Raw genomic sequence first — 17295 nt, 5'->3', positions numbered from 1 at the left:
TTTGCTTGCATTATGTAGGTTATTGAATTTGTCAAGAGAAACATTGGCACATATACACCATTACTAGCAGGAAATTCAGTCTACGTGGATTTTCAATTTTTGAAGGTATGGTTATGTTAGTATAAATCTATAGACGTATCATTTTGAGGTATCTCATCTACAAGTAAATGGACATGTGATTACTATATATTTCTTGCTTCATGGCTACTTAGTCGAGCATTCTTCAGTGTTTCTAGACAGTTTCCGTCGATTGGCCTTTTAAATTAAAGCTGGTTGCTAAATTGTTTTCATTCTATTTATATCTGTGCAGAAATACATGCCGAATCTGGCTAGTCTTTTTTCACATGTACTAGTTGATGTCAGCAGTGTCAAGGCATTGTGTGTTCGTTGGTTTCCAAGAGGTAAAACCAGTACAACATTTTGAGGTTTATCATGTCTACTTTAAAGTATCCCTCAATGAGTGGGGTGGTTAAGGGGGCGGACGGCTAGGTATTCTATTTTTTATTACAACATTCAGTGCCAAGCTGCTAGCATATTGTATTCTGATACAATAGGCTGACATCTAATTGTTGAGTGTTGCATGTTTTATTTTCCTGCCTTTTCATTAGATAGCAAAAAGGCTCCTAAAAAGGAATGCAAGCATAGAGCTATGGATGACATTAAGGAGAGCATAGCAGAACTCAAATACTTCAAGGAACACATATTCAAGGCCTCCAAGTCTAATAAGTGAGTTCGTTAGGGGTGTTACTTCTGGTCCCACAGTTTGGTATTGCCTGCAGTGGAAAGTGGTGAAGGTCTCTTGTTGTATGTGAAGTATGAAACATTGTGCTTAACAATAAAGGTTTTTCTTACTTACTATTTCAGCAAGCAATTCTGTTTACCGAAAAACGGATAACAATTGAATTTATACACGGTTCTTAGGATACGTGATACAACTTGACACAAATTGGAAAAAAAAAATATATTAATACTGAAATCAACCGTAAAAGAAATAAATGCAAATCGGACGAATCAATTAGCCTTGGCCCTCGAGTCAGATCACTCTCAAACCAAGTGGAGATTCTGCTAGTATATGAACAGAGTAACAAAATATTGAAAGCTGAAAGAGAAAAGTATATAGCTTTGTATTACGTGAATTGTCCTCCATTCTACAAATGATCACGCCCCCTTTATATAGTAGGGAAGTCCTACTTTTAATATAATTCTAAATATAATAAAGAATCACATGATAAGTTAATTAATTGGTCTCTCCTTGATATGCGTCGCGATTTTCGTTGAGATTGCGGATATTTCGGTTTTTTGTTTTTTTTTGGGCTTGATAAGTTTTTCTCGGTCTCGTTCGATCTCGATCTTGGCCGATCTCGATCTTGATCGGTCTCTATTTTACTCGATCTCGGTCTTGACCGATCTCGATCTTGATCGGTCTCTGGGTCACGAGCTTGGCAACCTAACTTCGCATCATGGCTCGATATTACACGAGGTTGAACCTTGGTTTATCATGTTCCAGTCTCGATTAGTCATACGAAGGGCAAACTCGGTTTTGACCGTATACAGATAGTCCCCTCGTTTCTCGGAAAGAAGATGGCGATAAACGATATGAATTTCCGAACTCCGACTCGATGGGTAATGATGTCAGCGACGAGCCAATTATGACGTATACGATGAAACGTCCCGTCAGTCCAGTTACCAAGGCATTAAATGCCTGCCAGTTGCTGGTCGGCCATTACCAGTTCCGAACCGTTGCCAGCAACCTATAAGAACCTTATCTTTTCTCATTCAAACTTTACACTCAAAGTTCTTTCTACTCTTGCTTCTTCCTTAGAAAATCCCTTTGCTTCATATTTTTCACATCCAAATTTCTAGAACTCTAATCAAACTGCATACCATCCTAATTCTCTTTTCCCTTCTTCATCAATGGCGAAAACCTCCAAAACCGTGCCGCAAAAAGAGTCCGCTTCTTTATCAAGACCCGCCGGTGTTGAGGATGCGGTGGAGCCCCACCGTGAGGAATTTGTTCCGGTAGGGTGCCTAACCGTCATCGACTTTAAGGTCGAAAAAGCCTCCTCGGTACCAGGTCGATGTGAGCCGGTCTCGAGGTACATGTCCTCAATTACCGAGAAAATCCTCGACAAAGTTAAAAAGGAATGCAACTAGGACAAAAAGCATGTGGTAGTCCCATCGCCCGAGGAATCGATTAATACCCACGTGGAGGGGTTCCTAAGTGTGTACATTTACCTCTTTACGTTGGGTCCCTTAGATCCTGTCATCGTCGCCTTCTGCAAGAGATACGACGTGACCCTCGGCTAGATCCATCCTTCTTTTTGGAGAATAGTGATTCTCCTTCGATTCTTCTCAAGCAAAATCGAGGGGTGTCTTTTCACATTCGATCACCTTATGTGCCTTTACAGTCCCCGACTCTGTCGAGGAGGGCTGATCAAGCTTGCTCGCCGAGCCAACAAAGCCCCGTTCTCGAGCATAGACGAGGCTCGTGACCGAGGTTGGATGGGCCGATTTGTCCGAATAAGGACTTCGGACCTGATCCCTGCTAAAGACATGCCGTTTCCTGAGAAATGGAACATGAATCGTGAGTAGTATTTCCCTTCGAACGTTCTATTTTGCTGTTTTACTTTTCATTTTCTTTCCTTATCTACTTTTGTTTTTGGTGTTACAGTTGTGGCCCAGATGCCGGAACCGATTCCCGAACTCAAGCAATGGGTCGAGGGCCTTGTGTCGTAGAGACCATACTTCGAGCGTGCTTGGATGGAGTTATCAAAGGGTCGATGGGAGGCCCACAGTCATGGTAAGTTTCTCTCTTGGAACGATTATCATTCGATCTTCTTCTCTTGCTTACTCCCCTTTTTTTTCTTTTGTAGGCCCCGGGAAGGATGTTGCAATTAGGCCCCCATCTGGTGACGAAGAAGTCCTTCCATCTGCTCCGAAGCAAGCCAAAGAGAAGAAGAGAAAAGGGGCTCCGAGTTCCCCGAGCTCAGAAAAAAAACCGGCGAGGAAGTCTCGCAAGCCTAAGGGGACACCGGTGCTATGCCTTCGGACTTGATCCGCCGATTAAAGGATGAGCCCGAAGAAGGAGAAAAGGAAGATAATTCCAAATTAGTGGCCCATGTGCGGGCTAATGTTTTGATACAAAATTCTCTGAATCGGCGGAGGTTGATGAGGGAGCTTTGGCCGAAGTTCCTGAACCAGAAAGAGTCGAGGCCACTCCGTCCCAAACTGAGATGGTCAAGAGAGAGACCGAGGATGAGGCTTCCCGAGCAGCAAAAGATGTCTCGAGGGACGAGCTCAGGATGGTCGATATTTCTAGATCCCCTCAGATTTCGGACGCTATGATCCGTGAGGCCAATATGTTGGAAGGTCGCTCTTAAGAGGGTATTCATGGGGCGACTGATATCCATGGCTTTTTGGATGGGTTCGAGTCCGTTGCTTTAGAGGATGTCACCGGATTTGGCGGTTTACCGATACCGAAGAAAGTACTATCATCGGGGGCTATCGGGTCTTCACCGAGCCTAAAACTGATGGACCGATTCCCGACTCCGAGTGTTAACCCCGACCGCAGGCGGAATATAGTGCTTTCTGTCCCGGAGGATGCCCAGTTTTTCTCCTTCCCCGTGGGGATTGCTAGCTACCTTAGATCCTTGATCACCGTGGAAGACTAAGCCATGATGAACGCGGTAGGAGCCTCTTGCCTTTTCAATGAGTCCCAACATGCACTAAATCGGGTAACTTCGAGGGTCCCTATATTATTTCTTTTATACTTGGAGTTGTAGATAATTCTAACATCTTTTTCCTTGTTTGCAGGCTTCTGTATTGCATCACGAGGCTTTCCTCCGAATCCGTGAGGAGCACGGGGCTGAGGTTCGGGACCTCACTGAGAAAAATGACACCTACAAGCTTCTTAGTGAAAAGCTTCAGGCCGATTTAGTAACGGCTTAGGATGAGCATGCCGAGATAGCCGAGCAGGTATTTCGAGTGCTTCACGATAGTGAATACAAATCAGAGATAACCACTAATGATCCGGTTCTGTAGGTTCGACAGAGACTCGAACAAATCAGACGGCTCCAGACGCAGGTGGATGCGATACATGCCGAGGCGGAAGAATTCAAAAAGAACATGGACATCCTAGCCTCGAAAAAGGAAACTATCCAAGCGCAATTGGAGTCGGCCGAGACCCAGCTCCAAGCTGCAAAATAGAAGGCCTCGATGCAGGTCGAGAAGATCAAGGATCTTCAGTCTCAGTTGAATTTGGCCGTTTCTGATAAGGCAAGCTTGGCCAACAAACTCGAAGTGGCCAGATCTGAGGTGGACGTGGCCAGATCCGAGGTGACCGTGGCCAACACAAACGCTGATGCTAAAGTGGCCCAGTTTAGGGTCGACGTCGAGGCCATCCAGGCCAAGGCCAATGGCATGGTGGATCATGCAAAATGGCAAGCTCGAAGGGAAACCCTCGAGGGAGTTCATGCCCAAGGTTTCGATATTATGGTTGAGATCGAAAATGCCAAAGTAGAGGAAGCCAGGGCCTGGAGGCTGGTCTTCCCCGAGGAAGACTCCGAGAGCTCGAGTGAATCCGAAGATGGAGAAAATCTCGAGGATGGAGATGCAACCTCCGATGAAGACCAAGACATTTAGGATTTTTTGTTTATCTTTTGCATTTTTTCTGAGGCCGTTTTTGGCCGTTGTAAATATTTGTATTAGGTCGATTTGGCCTTTGTAAAAAACTATTGTATATAAATATAAGGCTTTTCTTTCCCTTTCGGCTCTCATACTTTTCCTTTGCTTTGTCATTTGTATTTACAAAGGTTGAAAATGCCTTAGCATGAAATAAGGTTGTGTTCGAGGGTTCAAACAAACCTTGCTTTTACTGCCTTTCTAGGTTAAGCCGTTATTGGGGTTCGATGTTACCAAAGTTTTCCCCCGAAAACATCTTAAGTTTAATACTTTTGCCGAGGATAGCCTTTAGAACAGGTTGTGAAAGAATTTTCTCTTATTCGAAGGCATATTTTTTTTACGGATTTCGGACGTCTCCGAACCGTGTTAAATTGGCCGTAGCCTTTTAGTTCGGGAGCTACCCATTGGGCTTGTTTTCCCATTTTATCCGAGCTTGCCCGAGATAATAGTCCCCGAGTGTGGTGGCCGTGACCTTTAGAAATCGGAGAGTTGCCTATTAGGTCTTTTGCTCCCGAGGCCCGATGACTTGGGCTGTTTGAGTCAGACGACAGTCCCCGAGTGAGGGAGCGATCGTTCGTATTCTGGTTGAGTATTGCCCTTGGGCTCGGAAGTACGAAGCTTTTTAAGAGATGTAAAGAGAGAAGATTTAAAGAAATGTTTGTAAAGTATAAGATGTTTGTAAGGAAGGTACTTCTCTTTATTCTCGATCAAAACATGGCTCGAGCAATCTACGTGGGCACGGTTCGTTTTGACCGTTTGACCCTTACAATAAACTTTATCTATCGAGACCCTCCCTTTATGAAGTAGTTTCCTCGCTAGAGTTGTTATTCGAAGATAACGAATGTCTGATGGTAGCCCCCCCAGTATTCGAGGTTGATTGTAAAGAAACCTCGGATATTGTTGAATGGATCTTCGATGCTGATTCATAATCGGGCTTGATTCTAAGTTAGCACGATTCATTGTTGCCTCGTCAAAAACCTCGCCAAAAAAACCCATTTGGGACAAAATTGGTCTGAGGGAAAAAGAGTGCAACACGTGCTTTCATATCTAAAAATCTATCGTCGTTTCTTCTCGACCACCTGCAAGTGTTAATCTGAAATAGAAAAGGAAATGGAAAAGGGGCGTACCTTAGCAATAGTACCGTTTTAGGTGAGATATGTTTCAATTTCTCGGTAGTTGTTCCCCATTCATCGTTCCGAGCTTGTAGGACCCTTTTTCGCTGACATCGAGAATTTGGTACGGTCCTTCCCAATTTGGATTCAATTTTCCTTCATTGGGATTTCAGGTGTTGAGGGTGACTTTTCTTAGCACTAAGTCCCCGATGTTAAAATATCAAAGATTGGCTCTTCGATTGTAGTATCTCTCAATCCGCTGCTTTTGGGCGGCCAATCGGACGAGGGCGGTTTCACGCCTTTCATCCAATAGTTCTAGGCTCGTATTCATGGACTCGTTATTTGATTCCTTTATTGCATATCAGAACCGAATACTCGGTTCTATGAATGGGGTAGCCCTGGTACTGGACTTCGATGTTGTGCGGTATGCCCAAAGAACTTCGGACAGAATTTCCTTCCACTTCCCTTTGGCTCCGGTTAGCTTCTTCTTAAGATTTTGGATGACGGTTTTGTTGGTCGATTCGGCTTGTCCGTTCCTGCTAGGATAATAAGGTGTTGATAGGATTCTTTTGATCTTATGATCTTCGAGGAATTTGGTCACTTTGCTGCCGATGAACTGTTTCCCGTTATCACACACAATTTCGGATGGCATCCCGAATCGATATATGATGTGATCCCAAATGAAGTCGATGACTTCCTTCTCCCTAACTTTCTCGAAAGCATGTGCTTCAACCCACTTAGAAAAATAATCAGTCATAAATAAACTAAATTGAGCTTTACCTGGTGCCCATGGAAGAGGGGCAACGATGTCCATTCCCCACTTCATGAATGGCCATGGTGACAAGACCGAATGGAGCAGTTCCCTGGGTTGGTGAATCATTGATGCATGCCTTTGGCATTTGTCACATTTTTGAACAAACTCTTTCGTATCTTTTCCATGTCGATCCAGTAATAACCAACTCTAATTACCTTTTGAACCAATGAATCCCGGAGTGATTTCCGCAAGTACCCCCGTGAACTTCCCTTAGAACATACTCGGTGTCTCCTGGTCCCAGACATATTGCTAATGGACCATCGAACATTCTTCTGAACAAGGTTCCATCTTCGGACAAGGTGAATCGTGTTGCCTTCATGCGCAGGGCCCTCGATTCTTTCGGATCTGAGGGAAGCTTTCCGGTTTTCAAATACTCTATGTATTTATTTCTCCAATCCTATGTCAAGCTTGTGGAATTTATCTCGGCGTGGCCTTCTTCGACTACTGACTTTATGAGTTGCACGACGGCCCCCGAATTGAGCTCGTTGTCCTCTACCGATGACCATAAGTTTGCGAGGGCATCAACTTTACTATTCTGATCTCGAGGCACATATTGCAAAGTCCACTCGTTGAATCGATGCAAAGTTACTTGTAACTTATCTAGGTATCTCTGCATTCGTTCTTCCCTAACTTCGAAGGTTCCGTTAACCTGATTCACCACGAGGAGGGAGTCGCATTTGGCTTCGATCACCTCCGTTCCCAAGCCTTTGGCTAGTTCGAGACCTGCGATCATGGCCTCATATTTGGCCTCATTGTTAGTCAATTTCACAATTCTAATAGATTGTCTAACCACGTTACCTATGGGTGGTTTTAGTACGATGCCGAGTTCGGACCCTTTTGCGTTCGAGGCACCGTCCGTGAAGAGGGTCCAGATTCCCGAGGACGTACCCGAGTTTATCAATAGTTCTCTTTCGACCTCGGGTACTAGGGCCGACGTGAAGTCAGCTACGAGGTCTGCCAAAATTTGAGACTTAATTGCTGTTCGGGGTCGATATTCAATATCATACCCGCTGATTTCTACGGCCTATTTGGCCAACCGTCCCGAAAGCTCGGGTTTATGCAAAATATTTTGAAGTGGATAAGTTGTTACAATACATATGGGGTGACTTTGAAAGTATGGTTTTAGTTTCCTAGAGGCGCTTATTAAAGCGAGCGCCAATTTTTCTAGGTGGGGATATCTAGTTTCGGCCTCACCTAAGGTCCGACTGACACAATAAATAGGAAATTGCGTACCTCGTTCTTCTAGGACTAGGACTCCACTTACCGTTACCTTCGATACTGCCAAATACAAGTAAAGCTGTTCGTATGCCCTCAACGTGTGAAGCAGTGGCGGGCTTGATAAGTACCGTTTAAGCTCTTCCAAGGCATGCTGGCATTCCGGGGTCCATGTGAAGTTATTTTTCTTCTTTAGCAAAGAGAAAAATCGGTGGCCCTTATCGGAGGACCTCGAGATGAATCGCCCCAGGGCGGCCATGCGCCCTTTTAACCTCTGCACGACCTTTACACTGTCTATTACCGTGATGCTATCGATAGCTTTGATTTTGTCTGGATTAATCTCGATTCCTCGGTTGGATACCATCAATCCGAGAAATTTGCCTGACCCGACCCCGAATGCGCATTTTTCCTGGTTCAACTTCATGTTGTATTTCTTCAATATACTGAGGGTGTCCTGCAAGTGCTTCAAATGGTCCTCTGCTTGCAGGGACTTAACTAGCATGTCATCAATGTAAACTTTCATAGATTTCCCTATTTGTTCTTCGAATATCCGATTTACTAGGCGTTGATAAGTGGCACCCGTATTTTTAATCCAAATGGAATTACATTATAGCAGTAGGTACCATATTTAGTGATGAACGAGGTCTTTTCCTGATCACACGGGTTCATCTGTATTTAGTTGTACCCGGAATAGGCATCGAGAAAACTGAGGATCTCGTGGCCGGCCGTGGCATCGATCATGCGATCGATATTAGGCAAAGGAAATGAATCCTTGGGGCATGCTTTATTTAGATCTTTGTAATCTACACACATTCTAAACTTGTTTCCTTTCTTAGGGACTACTACTACGTTTGCTAACCATTCAGGGTATTTTACTTCATGGATGGACCCTATTTTAAGAAGCTTGGTTACCTCGTCTTTGACGAAAGCATGTTTGATCTCAGACTGGGGTCTTCTTTTTTGATTCACCGGATGGAACTTCGGGTCCAAGCTTAGTTTATGGGTGGCGATTTCCCGTGGGATCCTTGTCATGTCGAGATGCGACCAAGCGAAACAATCCATGTTAGCTATAAGAAATTGAATAAGCTTTTTCCTGAGCTCGGGATTTAGCTTCGTGCCCAGGTATACCTTTTGTTCGGGGAGATGTTCGATTAGTATGATTTGCTCTAGCTCTTCGACCGTTGACTTGGTAGCGTCGGAGTCATCGGGGACTATGAAGGATCGAGGGACCCCATAATCATCATCTTCGTGAGTCCCCTGCTTCTCTAGTTGGGTCGAGGCTGGCGTTTGTGATTGCTATTTGGCCTCCTATTTTCCCTTCGAATTTGACCTCTTCATTGATGAGAGTGACGATATCGGAATCACTTCTTCAACGACAAACATTTCCTTTGCGGCGGGTTGCTCCCCATATATTGTTTTGATTCCCTATGGTGTTGGGAATTTTGGAACTTGGTGAAGGGTCGAGAGCACTGCTCTCATGTTGTGGATACATGGTCTCCCGAACAAGGCGTTATATCTCATGTCGCCCTCGATCTTCGTCTCTTGGATGGTCCCGGCCATGTTTACTGGCAAAGTTATCTCGCCCTTAGTAGTTTCACATGCCATGTTGAATCCATTTAGAACTAGGGCCGCGGGCACAACCCGGTCCTGTAGGCCGAGATGTTCTACGACCCTCGATCGAATAATATTGGCCGAACTACCTGGATCAATTAACACACGTTTAACTTGAGTCTTATTCATGAGTACAAATATTACCAGCGCATCGTTATGGGGCCGCATGATTCCTTATGTGTCTTCGTCGTTGAAGGACAAGGTTCCTTTCGGTACGTAATCTTGAGCCCGAGATCGCTTCTCCCTTATGATCGACACCTTAGTGCGTTTTAACACTGGCCCTTGGGTAACATCGATCCCTCCCACAATCATGTGAATAACGTATTGCGGTTCTTCTTGCGCGTTTTGTCTATTGAACTCTCTGTTTTTGAAATGATTCTTGGCCCGATCACTTAGAAACTCCCGAAGGTTCCCTTCATTGAATAACCGGGCTACTTCTTCTCTCAACTGCATGCAATCTTCCGTTCTGTGGCCATGGGTGCCATGATACTTGCATACTTGATTGGGATTTCTCTGGGCTGGATCGGTTTGCAGAGGTCGAGGCCATTTAGTATCCTTGATACGTCCGATAGCCGATACGATGGAGTATGCATCAACATTGAAGTTATATTCCGACAATCGCGGTGCTTCCTTAGGTCCGGTATGCCTGTCGGAACCATTCTTGCTCATGAGCCCTCGAGAGCTCTGGCCTCGATCATTTCTCCTTTCACCTCGTACGATGTTGTGCCCAGGTCCGTTGCCCCTACGATCTCTATTATACGGCTGGTATCGATCCCTGTTCAACCTTGATTCTCGATCGACGTCCCTTTTGGTAACGGACCCAGAAGGAGCCCTCATATGGTCGTCTTCGACTCTAATTTTCGATTGATATCGATTATGTATATCGGCCCAGGTAACAGCCGGGTACTCAATCAAGTTTCGCTTCAACTGTTGTAAAGCCACTGAGCTTCGTTCATTTTGTCCTTGAGTGAAAGCTTGAACGGCCCAATCATCGGTGACTGGTGGTAGCTCTATTCGTTCCATTTGGAACCAAGACACAAACTCTCTGAGCATCTCGTTATCTTTCTGCTTTACCTTGAAAAGGTCTGACTTCCTAGTCTCAACCTTTATGGCTCCGGCGTGTGCTTTTACAAAAGAATCTGCAAGCATGACAAAAAAATCGATAGAGTTAGGTGGTAAATTATGGTACCATATCATTGCTCCTTTTGACAGGGTTTCCCCGAATTTATTTAGTAACACGAATTCGATCTCGTCATCCTCTAAATCAACAACAATAATAACCCAGTATAATCCCACTAGTGGGGTCTAGGGAGGGTAGTTTGTATGCAGACCTTACCCCTACCCTGGGGTAGAGAGGCTGTTTCCGATAGACCCTCGGCTCCCTCCCTCCAAGAACTCCCCACCTTGCTCTTGGGGTGACTCGTCCTCTAGATCATTCCCTTTAATGTCACACGTGTAAGAGGTGACATGCTCATTGGGGTCGGTCGTTCCATTATACTTAGGAATCTCGGGCATGCGGAACTTCTTGGGGATCAGTTTGGGAGCCGCGCTTGGGGGGGAAAGGCTTTTGTACGAACTTTTTGGAATCCAAACCCTTCAATATTGGTGGTGCCCCTGAGATCTGATCAACCATGGAGTTATAAGTTTCCACCTTCTTATCGTTTGCTTCGATTTTCTTTTCCCCTGACTCTATCCGCTTTGTCAGTTCCTCAAGCATTTTTATAATTTCGGGGTTAGCCCCAGATTCTTGTTCATTTGACCTTACCACGGCTGGCCCCGTTCTATGGGTGACTTCTTGGGGTGGACCGGGCTCAGCCCTGCTCGGTGCCTGGGTTTGGCTTTGCAACTGAGCTATTGCCACCTGTTGAGCTTGCAACATTTCGAAGATAATACGTAGGTTGATCCCGTCTTCTCCGATATTTTGGGTATTTTGATCTGCAGATCGGGTTCCACCATGGACACTGTTTTCGGGACTAGTATGCCGGTCCGCGTCGATGGCCATATATGAATTAACGTCAATCGGATCCATGGCCCGAGTCCCAACAGGGTCAGCGGGTGGCCTTACATCACCGGGAGTCACGTTGTTATTCTCACCTTGATGGCTAGATCCGTTGTCGATATGCAAGGGCAGTAATTGAGAGTTCGTCATTTTAGCCTGAAATCAAAGATACTTCAAAGAGCAAGTGTAAAATTGTGTGTTTTATAGATATTTGTATCAAATAACCACTATTATCCTTAGTCCCACGGTGGGCGCCAAACTGTTTACCCGAAAAATGGATAACAATTGAATTTATACGCGGCTCTAAGGATACATGATACAGCTAATTGAAAATATATATATATATATATATATATATATATATATATATATATATATATATATATATATATATATATATATATATATATATATATTAATACTGAAATCAACTGTAAAAGAAATAAATGCAAACTAGACGAATCAATTAGCCTTGGCCCTTGAGTCAGATCACTCTCAAACCAAGTGGAGATTCTGCTAGTATATGAACAGAGTAACAAAATATTGAAAGCTGAAAGAAGACAGTATATAGCTTTGTATTACGTGAATTGTCCTCCCTTCTACAAATGATCAGGCCCCCTTTATATAGTAGGGAAGTCCCACTCTTAATATAATTCTAAATACAATAAAGAATCTCATGATAAGTTAATTAATTGGTCTATCCTTGATATGCGCCGGGATTTCCGTCGAGATTCTCGCCCAATTGCGGATATTCCGGCTTTTCTGTTTTTTGGTTCGATAAGTTTTTCCCGGTCTCGTTCGATCTCGATCTTGATCGGTCTCTGAGTCACGAGCTTGGCAACCTAACTTCGCATCATGACTCGATATTACACGAGGTTGAACCTTACCCCTACTCTGGGGTAGAGAGGCTGTTTCCGATAGACCCTCGGCTCCCTCCCTCCAAGAACTCCCCACCTTGCTCTTGGGGTGACTCGTCCTCTAGATCATTCCCTTTAATGTCACACGTGTAAGAGGTGACATGCTCATTGGGGTCGGTCGTTCCATTATACTTAGGAATCTCGGGCATGCGGAACTTCTTGGGGATCAGTTTGGGAGCCGCGCTTGGGGGGGAAAGGCTTTTGTACGAACTTTTTGGAATCCAAACCCTTCAATATTGGTGGTGCCCCTGAGATCTGATCAACCATGGAGTTATAAGTTTCCACCTTCTTATCGTTTGCTTCGATTTTCTTTTCCCCTGACTCTATCCGCTTTGTCAGTTCCTCAAGCATTTTTATAATTTCGGGGTTAGCCCCAGATTCTTGTTCATTTGACCTTACCACGGCTGGCCCCGTTCTATGGGTGACTTCTTGGGGTGGACCGGGCTCAGCCCTGCTCGGTGCCTGGGTTTGGCTTTGCAACTGAGCTATTGCCACCTGTTGAGCTTGCAACATTTCGAAGATAATACGTAGGTTGATCCCGTCTTCTCCGATATTTTGGGTATTTTGATCTGCAGATCGGGTTCCACCATGGACACTGTTTTCGGGACTAGTATGCCGGTCCGCGTCGATGGCCATATATGAATTAACGTCAATCGGATCCATGGCCCGAGTCCCAACAGGGTCAGCGGGTGGCCTTACATCACCGGGAGTCACGTTGTTATTCTCACCTTGATGGCTAGATCCGTTGTCGATATGCAAGGGCAGTAATTGAGAGTTCGTCATTTTAGCCTGAAATCAAAGATACTTCAAAGAGCAAGTGTAAAATTGTGTGTTTTATAGATATTTGTATCAAATAACCACTATTATCCTTAGTCCCACGGTGGGCGCCAAACTGTTTACCCGAAAAATGGATAACAATTGAATTTATACGCGGCTCTAAGGATACATGATACAGCTAATTGAAAAAATATATATATATATATATATATATATATATATATATATATATATATATATATATATATATATATATATATATAATACTGAAATCAACTGTAAAAGAAATAAATGCAAACTAGACGAATCAATTAGCCTTGGCCCTCGAGTCAGATCACTCTCAAACCAAGTGGAGATTCTGCTAGTATATGAACAGAGTAACAAAATATTGAAAGCTGAAAGAAGACAGTATATAGCTTTGTATTACGTGAATTGTCCTCCCTTCTACAAATGATCAGGCCCCCTTTATATAGTAGGGAAGTCCCACTCTTAATATAATTCTAAATACAATAAAGAATCTCATGATAAGTTAATTAATTGGTCTATCCTTGATATGCGCCGGGATTTCCGTCGAGATTCTCGCCCAATTGCGGATATTCCGGCTTTTCTGTTTTTTGGTTCGATAAGTTTTTCCCGGTCTCGTTCGATCTCGATCTTGATCGGTCTCTGAGTCACGAGCTTGGCAACCTAACTTCGCATCATGACTCGATATTACACGAGGTTGAACCTTGGCCTATCATGTTCCAGTCTCGATTAGTCATGCAAAGGGCAAACTCAATTTTGACCGTATACAAATTCATTTTGGCAACCCATCAAGGGGGGGGGGGGGGGAAATCGATGGTTTTTCTGATACTATATGGAATTGGCTAGGGAATTGTATGCTTGGGGAACTGGTGCCTGAGGTTTGAGCAGTTGTAGTGGGTGTTGGAATAAGTTAGTCACTTTATTATTTTAAGTTTCCTTAATTTCACTTTGGTCCCTAGTGTCTTGTTTCCCTGTGTGTAATCATGTTTGCCCTTTTCAGAGGCCATGAATGAAATCTTATTTTGCCCTAGTTTTCATTCTCTTCTTAGCTCTAGCTTCTTTTTCCTAAAACATTCAGCATCCGTATCATCTTCCTCTTGCTTTTCCGGTAAAAGATGAAATCAGATTTGGTCGCAATTCCAGAGATACTGATGACACGAGTGGATTTTCTATACTCCAAGCTCACTTGATTGCCATGTAAAAGGAATATGGGAGTTGATCAAAGCAAGTGATTATTTACGATTTCTCCATGAATTACACTTTTATCATTCCAGACCTTAAACATACTTTGAAATCCAGGATGATTTTTAACTCTCTTTTGCAAAACTCTACGCAACAGAAGAGGGCTTATAAATTCTCAAATTCTGCACTTGCACTTGCACTTGAATAGTTCATAGAGAGGTTGGGTGTCACAATTTCTACTAACTAATAATTTCAGAGACTACAAGAGTTGGCAAAATGGATGATGGAGGGTCTTCTGAACTTTGATTGCTATGACTTTTTCTTGCATTCAGGTTGAACTTTGAGCTCCCCTTATAGTCTCGAACACAGCTGAAAAGTCATGGTCTCCCAAGCCCAAGCTCCTCGCCTTCTTGAATGCCTGCAGGCAAATTTTAAGACTTTATTAGGCCCTTAAGCGAGAATAGAAGATAAAAACTAATGTAATGGCGTGTGTACCTCATTAGCAGCAGCAGCCACTGGCATTGGCACTGCATTCTCGTCTCCGAGTGCCAGAGCCAACCTCATGTCCTTTTGCTGGTGTTTGAGAGGAAATGCCGGCGGGTAATTGTTGTTGATCATAGCAGGTCCTTTCATCTTAAACATTGGGTTAGCAATGGCTCCAAGGTCCTGTGAGAAGACAGAATTTCTGAATGATTTATTTAAGTGGAATTGTTTAAGGGAAATAGCAATATAAGCTTACCAACACATCAAGAAGGATATGAGGGTCCAATCCACTTTTGTCGGCCAATACAATTCCTTCCGAAAACGCGTTCATCATACTGCACATTACGGAATATCAAAATTAAATAAACATAAAAAAGAGTTAAATGAAAGGCACTGGCAATTAATTACCTGCCCATGATCATATTAACAACAAGTTTCATTTTTGCTCCATTTCCAACCTGTCCCAAGAAAAAGGATTTCTTTCCCAAGACATCAAAAGCAGGTAGCACTTTATCGTATAGCGCCTACAAGGATTGAACAAAATTGAGATATCATCAACACAAGTTCATGTAGTTGATCAACTTATATCTTCATTGCCACAACATGAAGACAAATTCATACATCTTTTTTTTAAGCACATGTTATAATGTACTTTGTGTGTGTGACAAATATATCTATTTACAGTTAAGAGTCTAACAATCACATTTGCAGGTGTTTTGTTATTTTATCTACTCTTTTACGTGTCTCTTATAGCAATCCAAGGCTTGTTGCTTTTCACAAGCTCCATGTTGTGCAGCAAACCAAAGATAATAAGAGTGTTGTTCCATTAAATAATATTACCTTGTCCCCAGCTGCTAGAATTACTAGTTGGCCATCTTCAGCTGGCTTTTTGCTCCCTGAAACCGGAGCTTCAACAAAAGAACCACCCTTTGATGTAATGGCCTGTAATCATTCACTATTAGTATTTCACTTCAACTTTACTAATTCTTTGCTTTTTATAACAGGAGTTCTCTTCTAATATGCGCAGTATTCATCATAAACTTGATTCTGATAGTACACTGCTTCAGCTCTAGTGATGAATATGTAAAATAAGTCAAGAATTAATTCGGCAAGCATGCAATTCCAACCTCACTAATCTTTGAAGAAGTATCAGCATCAACGGTCGACATGTCTATATACCCCTTCCCACCACATATCTGCTCAAGAGCACCATCTTTGTCGAAAACCACCTAGGCGATCACAAAACAAATTCTCATTAGGTACAAACTTACAATGATTTGAATTCTATTCACATGTTTGTATAGGCTGATTAACTGAAAGAGCTGCAGCAGGATCAGACAACATTGCAATTGTATACTTGCATTTCTTCACTACCGCTGCAGGAGTTTCTCCAACAGAAGCTCCATGTTGCACTAGCTCATCACACTGCACTCATAAGAAAATCTTGATCATGAATTGCAGAATTATTTGCATGAAAGGAAGGTAAATCTTTGATTATTAATGTGAAGGTAATGATCAATTGTACACAAGTCAATACATAGTTGTTACATTTTGAGATAGTTATAAAAATGTGAAATTATTCATAAATAGTTTCCACGTCCATTTCACCTATTGAACTCTAAATTGCCCTGATTTTGCACTGGAAACTACCAAAGCAGACAGCTGAAAAATGGATTTAAACACCTTAGTTCTTGCAATACATTCACAAAATTTCGTGTTCATAAAGCTTTGGCCTAGTAAGAGTGAGCGCGTGATGTGTGGGTTAGGTACACCTCTCCTGCCTTAAACAAGGAGAAGGGTGGCCTATTATCCACTGAGTTTAACCCTATCAATGGTGGGGATTTCTTCATAAATTCAGTAGCCATGAGACATACAAGAGAAACATAACAGGGAAACAAAGCTGAAAAGTACATAAATGCATAATCACACAAGTCTCGAGTTGTACAAAGGGATCTTTTTTTGTTGTTGCAAAATAATGTATTCAAGATAGAAAACACACGTTGGTCAAATCCATCTCTATTAAAACAGCACATACAGAGTAGATGAGTTGCAGAGGGAGTTTCATCATAATAATTATTACTCATAATCCGCAAAGTAGGCTTAATACAAAGTTCAATCTTATAATGTTTGAGTTAATATATATATATATTTCACTTTCTTAAATCCCTTCTTCCATATATTTAACACACCTATCATTCATGGGGCCGGGTCTCGTGAAAAGATAAGGGAGAAAAGAATATATACCCTGGAGAGAGTGCGATTCCAAACAGTAACTTTGAAACCATGGCGGAGCAAGTTGACGGCCATTGCCTTTCCCATTATACCCATCCCCAGAAACCCTATTTCCTCCATTTTTCCTCCTCTCTTCTTTCTTCACTGATTCTTTTCTATTACTCTTATAGATTGGTGGAAAATATTATAGTAAGACAATGCACCCTAGATTTCCACTGCAGCAAGTGCAAAAACAATTTTCATTAATTA

General features: G+C 42.9%; 2 protein-coding genes across 5 annotated transcripts in view; one reads left to right on the top strand and one right to left on the bottom strand.

The window, feature by feature from the left end:
• The window catches only part of LOC104105565 (oligoribonuclease-like), a 27737-nt gene extending 11945 nt beyond the window's left edge, over window positions 1-15792 (top strand). For 2 of the 4 annotated variants that reach the window (XM_009613912.4, XM_070181652.1), the window contains exons 7-9: window positions 19-105; window positions 311-401; window positions 609-925. In XM_009613912.4, coding sequence (XP_009612207.1) covers window positions 19-105; window positions 311-401; window positions 609-730 — 300 coding nt within the window. In that variant the 3' untranslated portion in view covers window positions 731-925. Of the gene's footprint in view, window positions 1-18; window positions 106-310; window positions 402-608; window positions 926-15567 lie in introns of those variants that run through there. The other 2 variants (XR_688399.4, XM_009613913.3) reach the window with 2 other exon arrangements.
• On the bottom strand, window positions 14365-17295 carry LOC104105566 (glyoxylate/succinic semialdehyde reductase 1). Its single transcript, XM_009613914.4, has 8 exons — window positions 17059-17295; window positions 16129-16239; window positions 15942-16043; window positions 15655-15756; window positions 15223-15338; window positions 15071-15149; window positions 14827-14997; window positions 14365-14749 (listed from the first exon to the last, which is right to left on the bottom strand). The coding sequence occupies exons 1-8, from the start codon at window positions 17164-17166 to the stop codon at window positions 14660-14662; spliced, it is 879 nt and encodes a 292-aa protein (XP_009612209.1). The 5' UTR covers window positions 17167-17295; the 3' UTR covers window positions 14365-14659.

This window comes from Nicotiana tomentosiformis, chromosome 7, assembly GCF_000390325.3.
Source record: "Nicotiana tomentosiformis chromosome 7, ASM39032v3, whole genome shotgun sequence".
In the NCBI taxonomy this organism is placed as follows: Eukaryota; Viridiplantae; Streptophyta; class Magnoliopsida; order Solanales; family Solanaceae; genus Nicotiana; species Nicotiana tomentosiformis.
This window is presented reverse-complemented; position numbering and strand designations above follow the sequence as displayed.

Coding starts and splice junctions, on each gene's coding strand:
- LOC104105566 (XM_009613914.4), bottom strand. CDS start 17,166: ATGGAGGAAATAGGGTTTCTGGGGATGGGTATAATGGGAAAGGCAATG. Junction 16,240..17,058: donor GGAATCGCACTCTCTCCAGG/GTATATATTCTT, acceptor TTATGAGTGCAG/TGTGATGAGCTAGTGCAACA. Junction 15,150..15,222: donor GTTAATATGATCATGGGCAG/GTAATTAATTGC, acceptor CGTAATGTGCAG/TATGATGAACGCGTTTTCGG.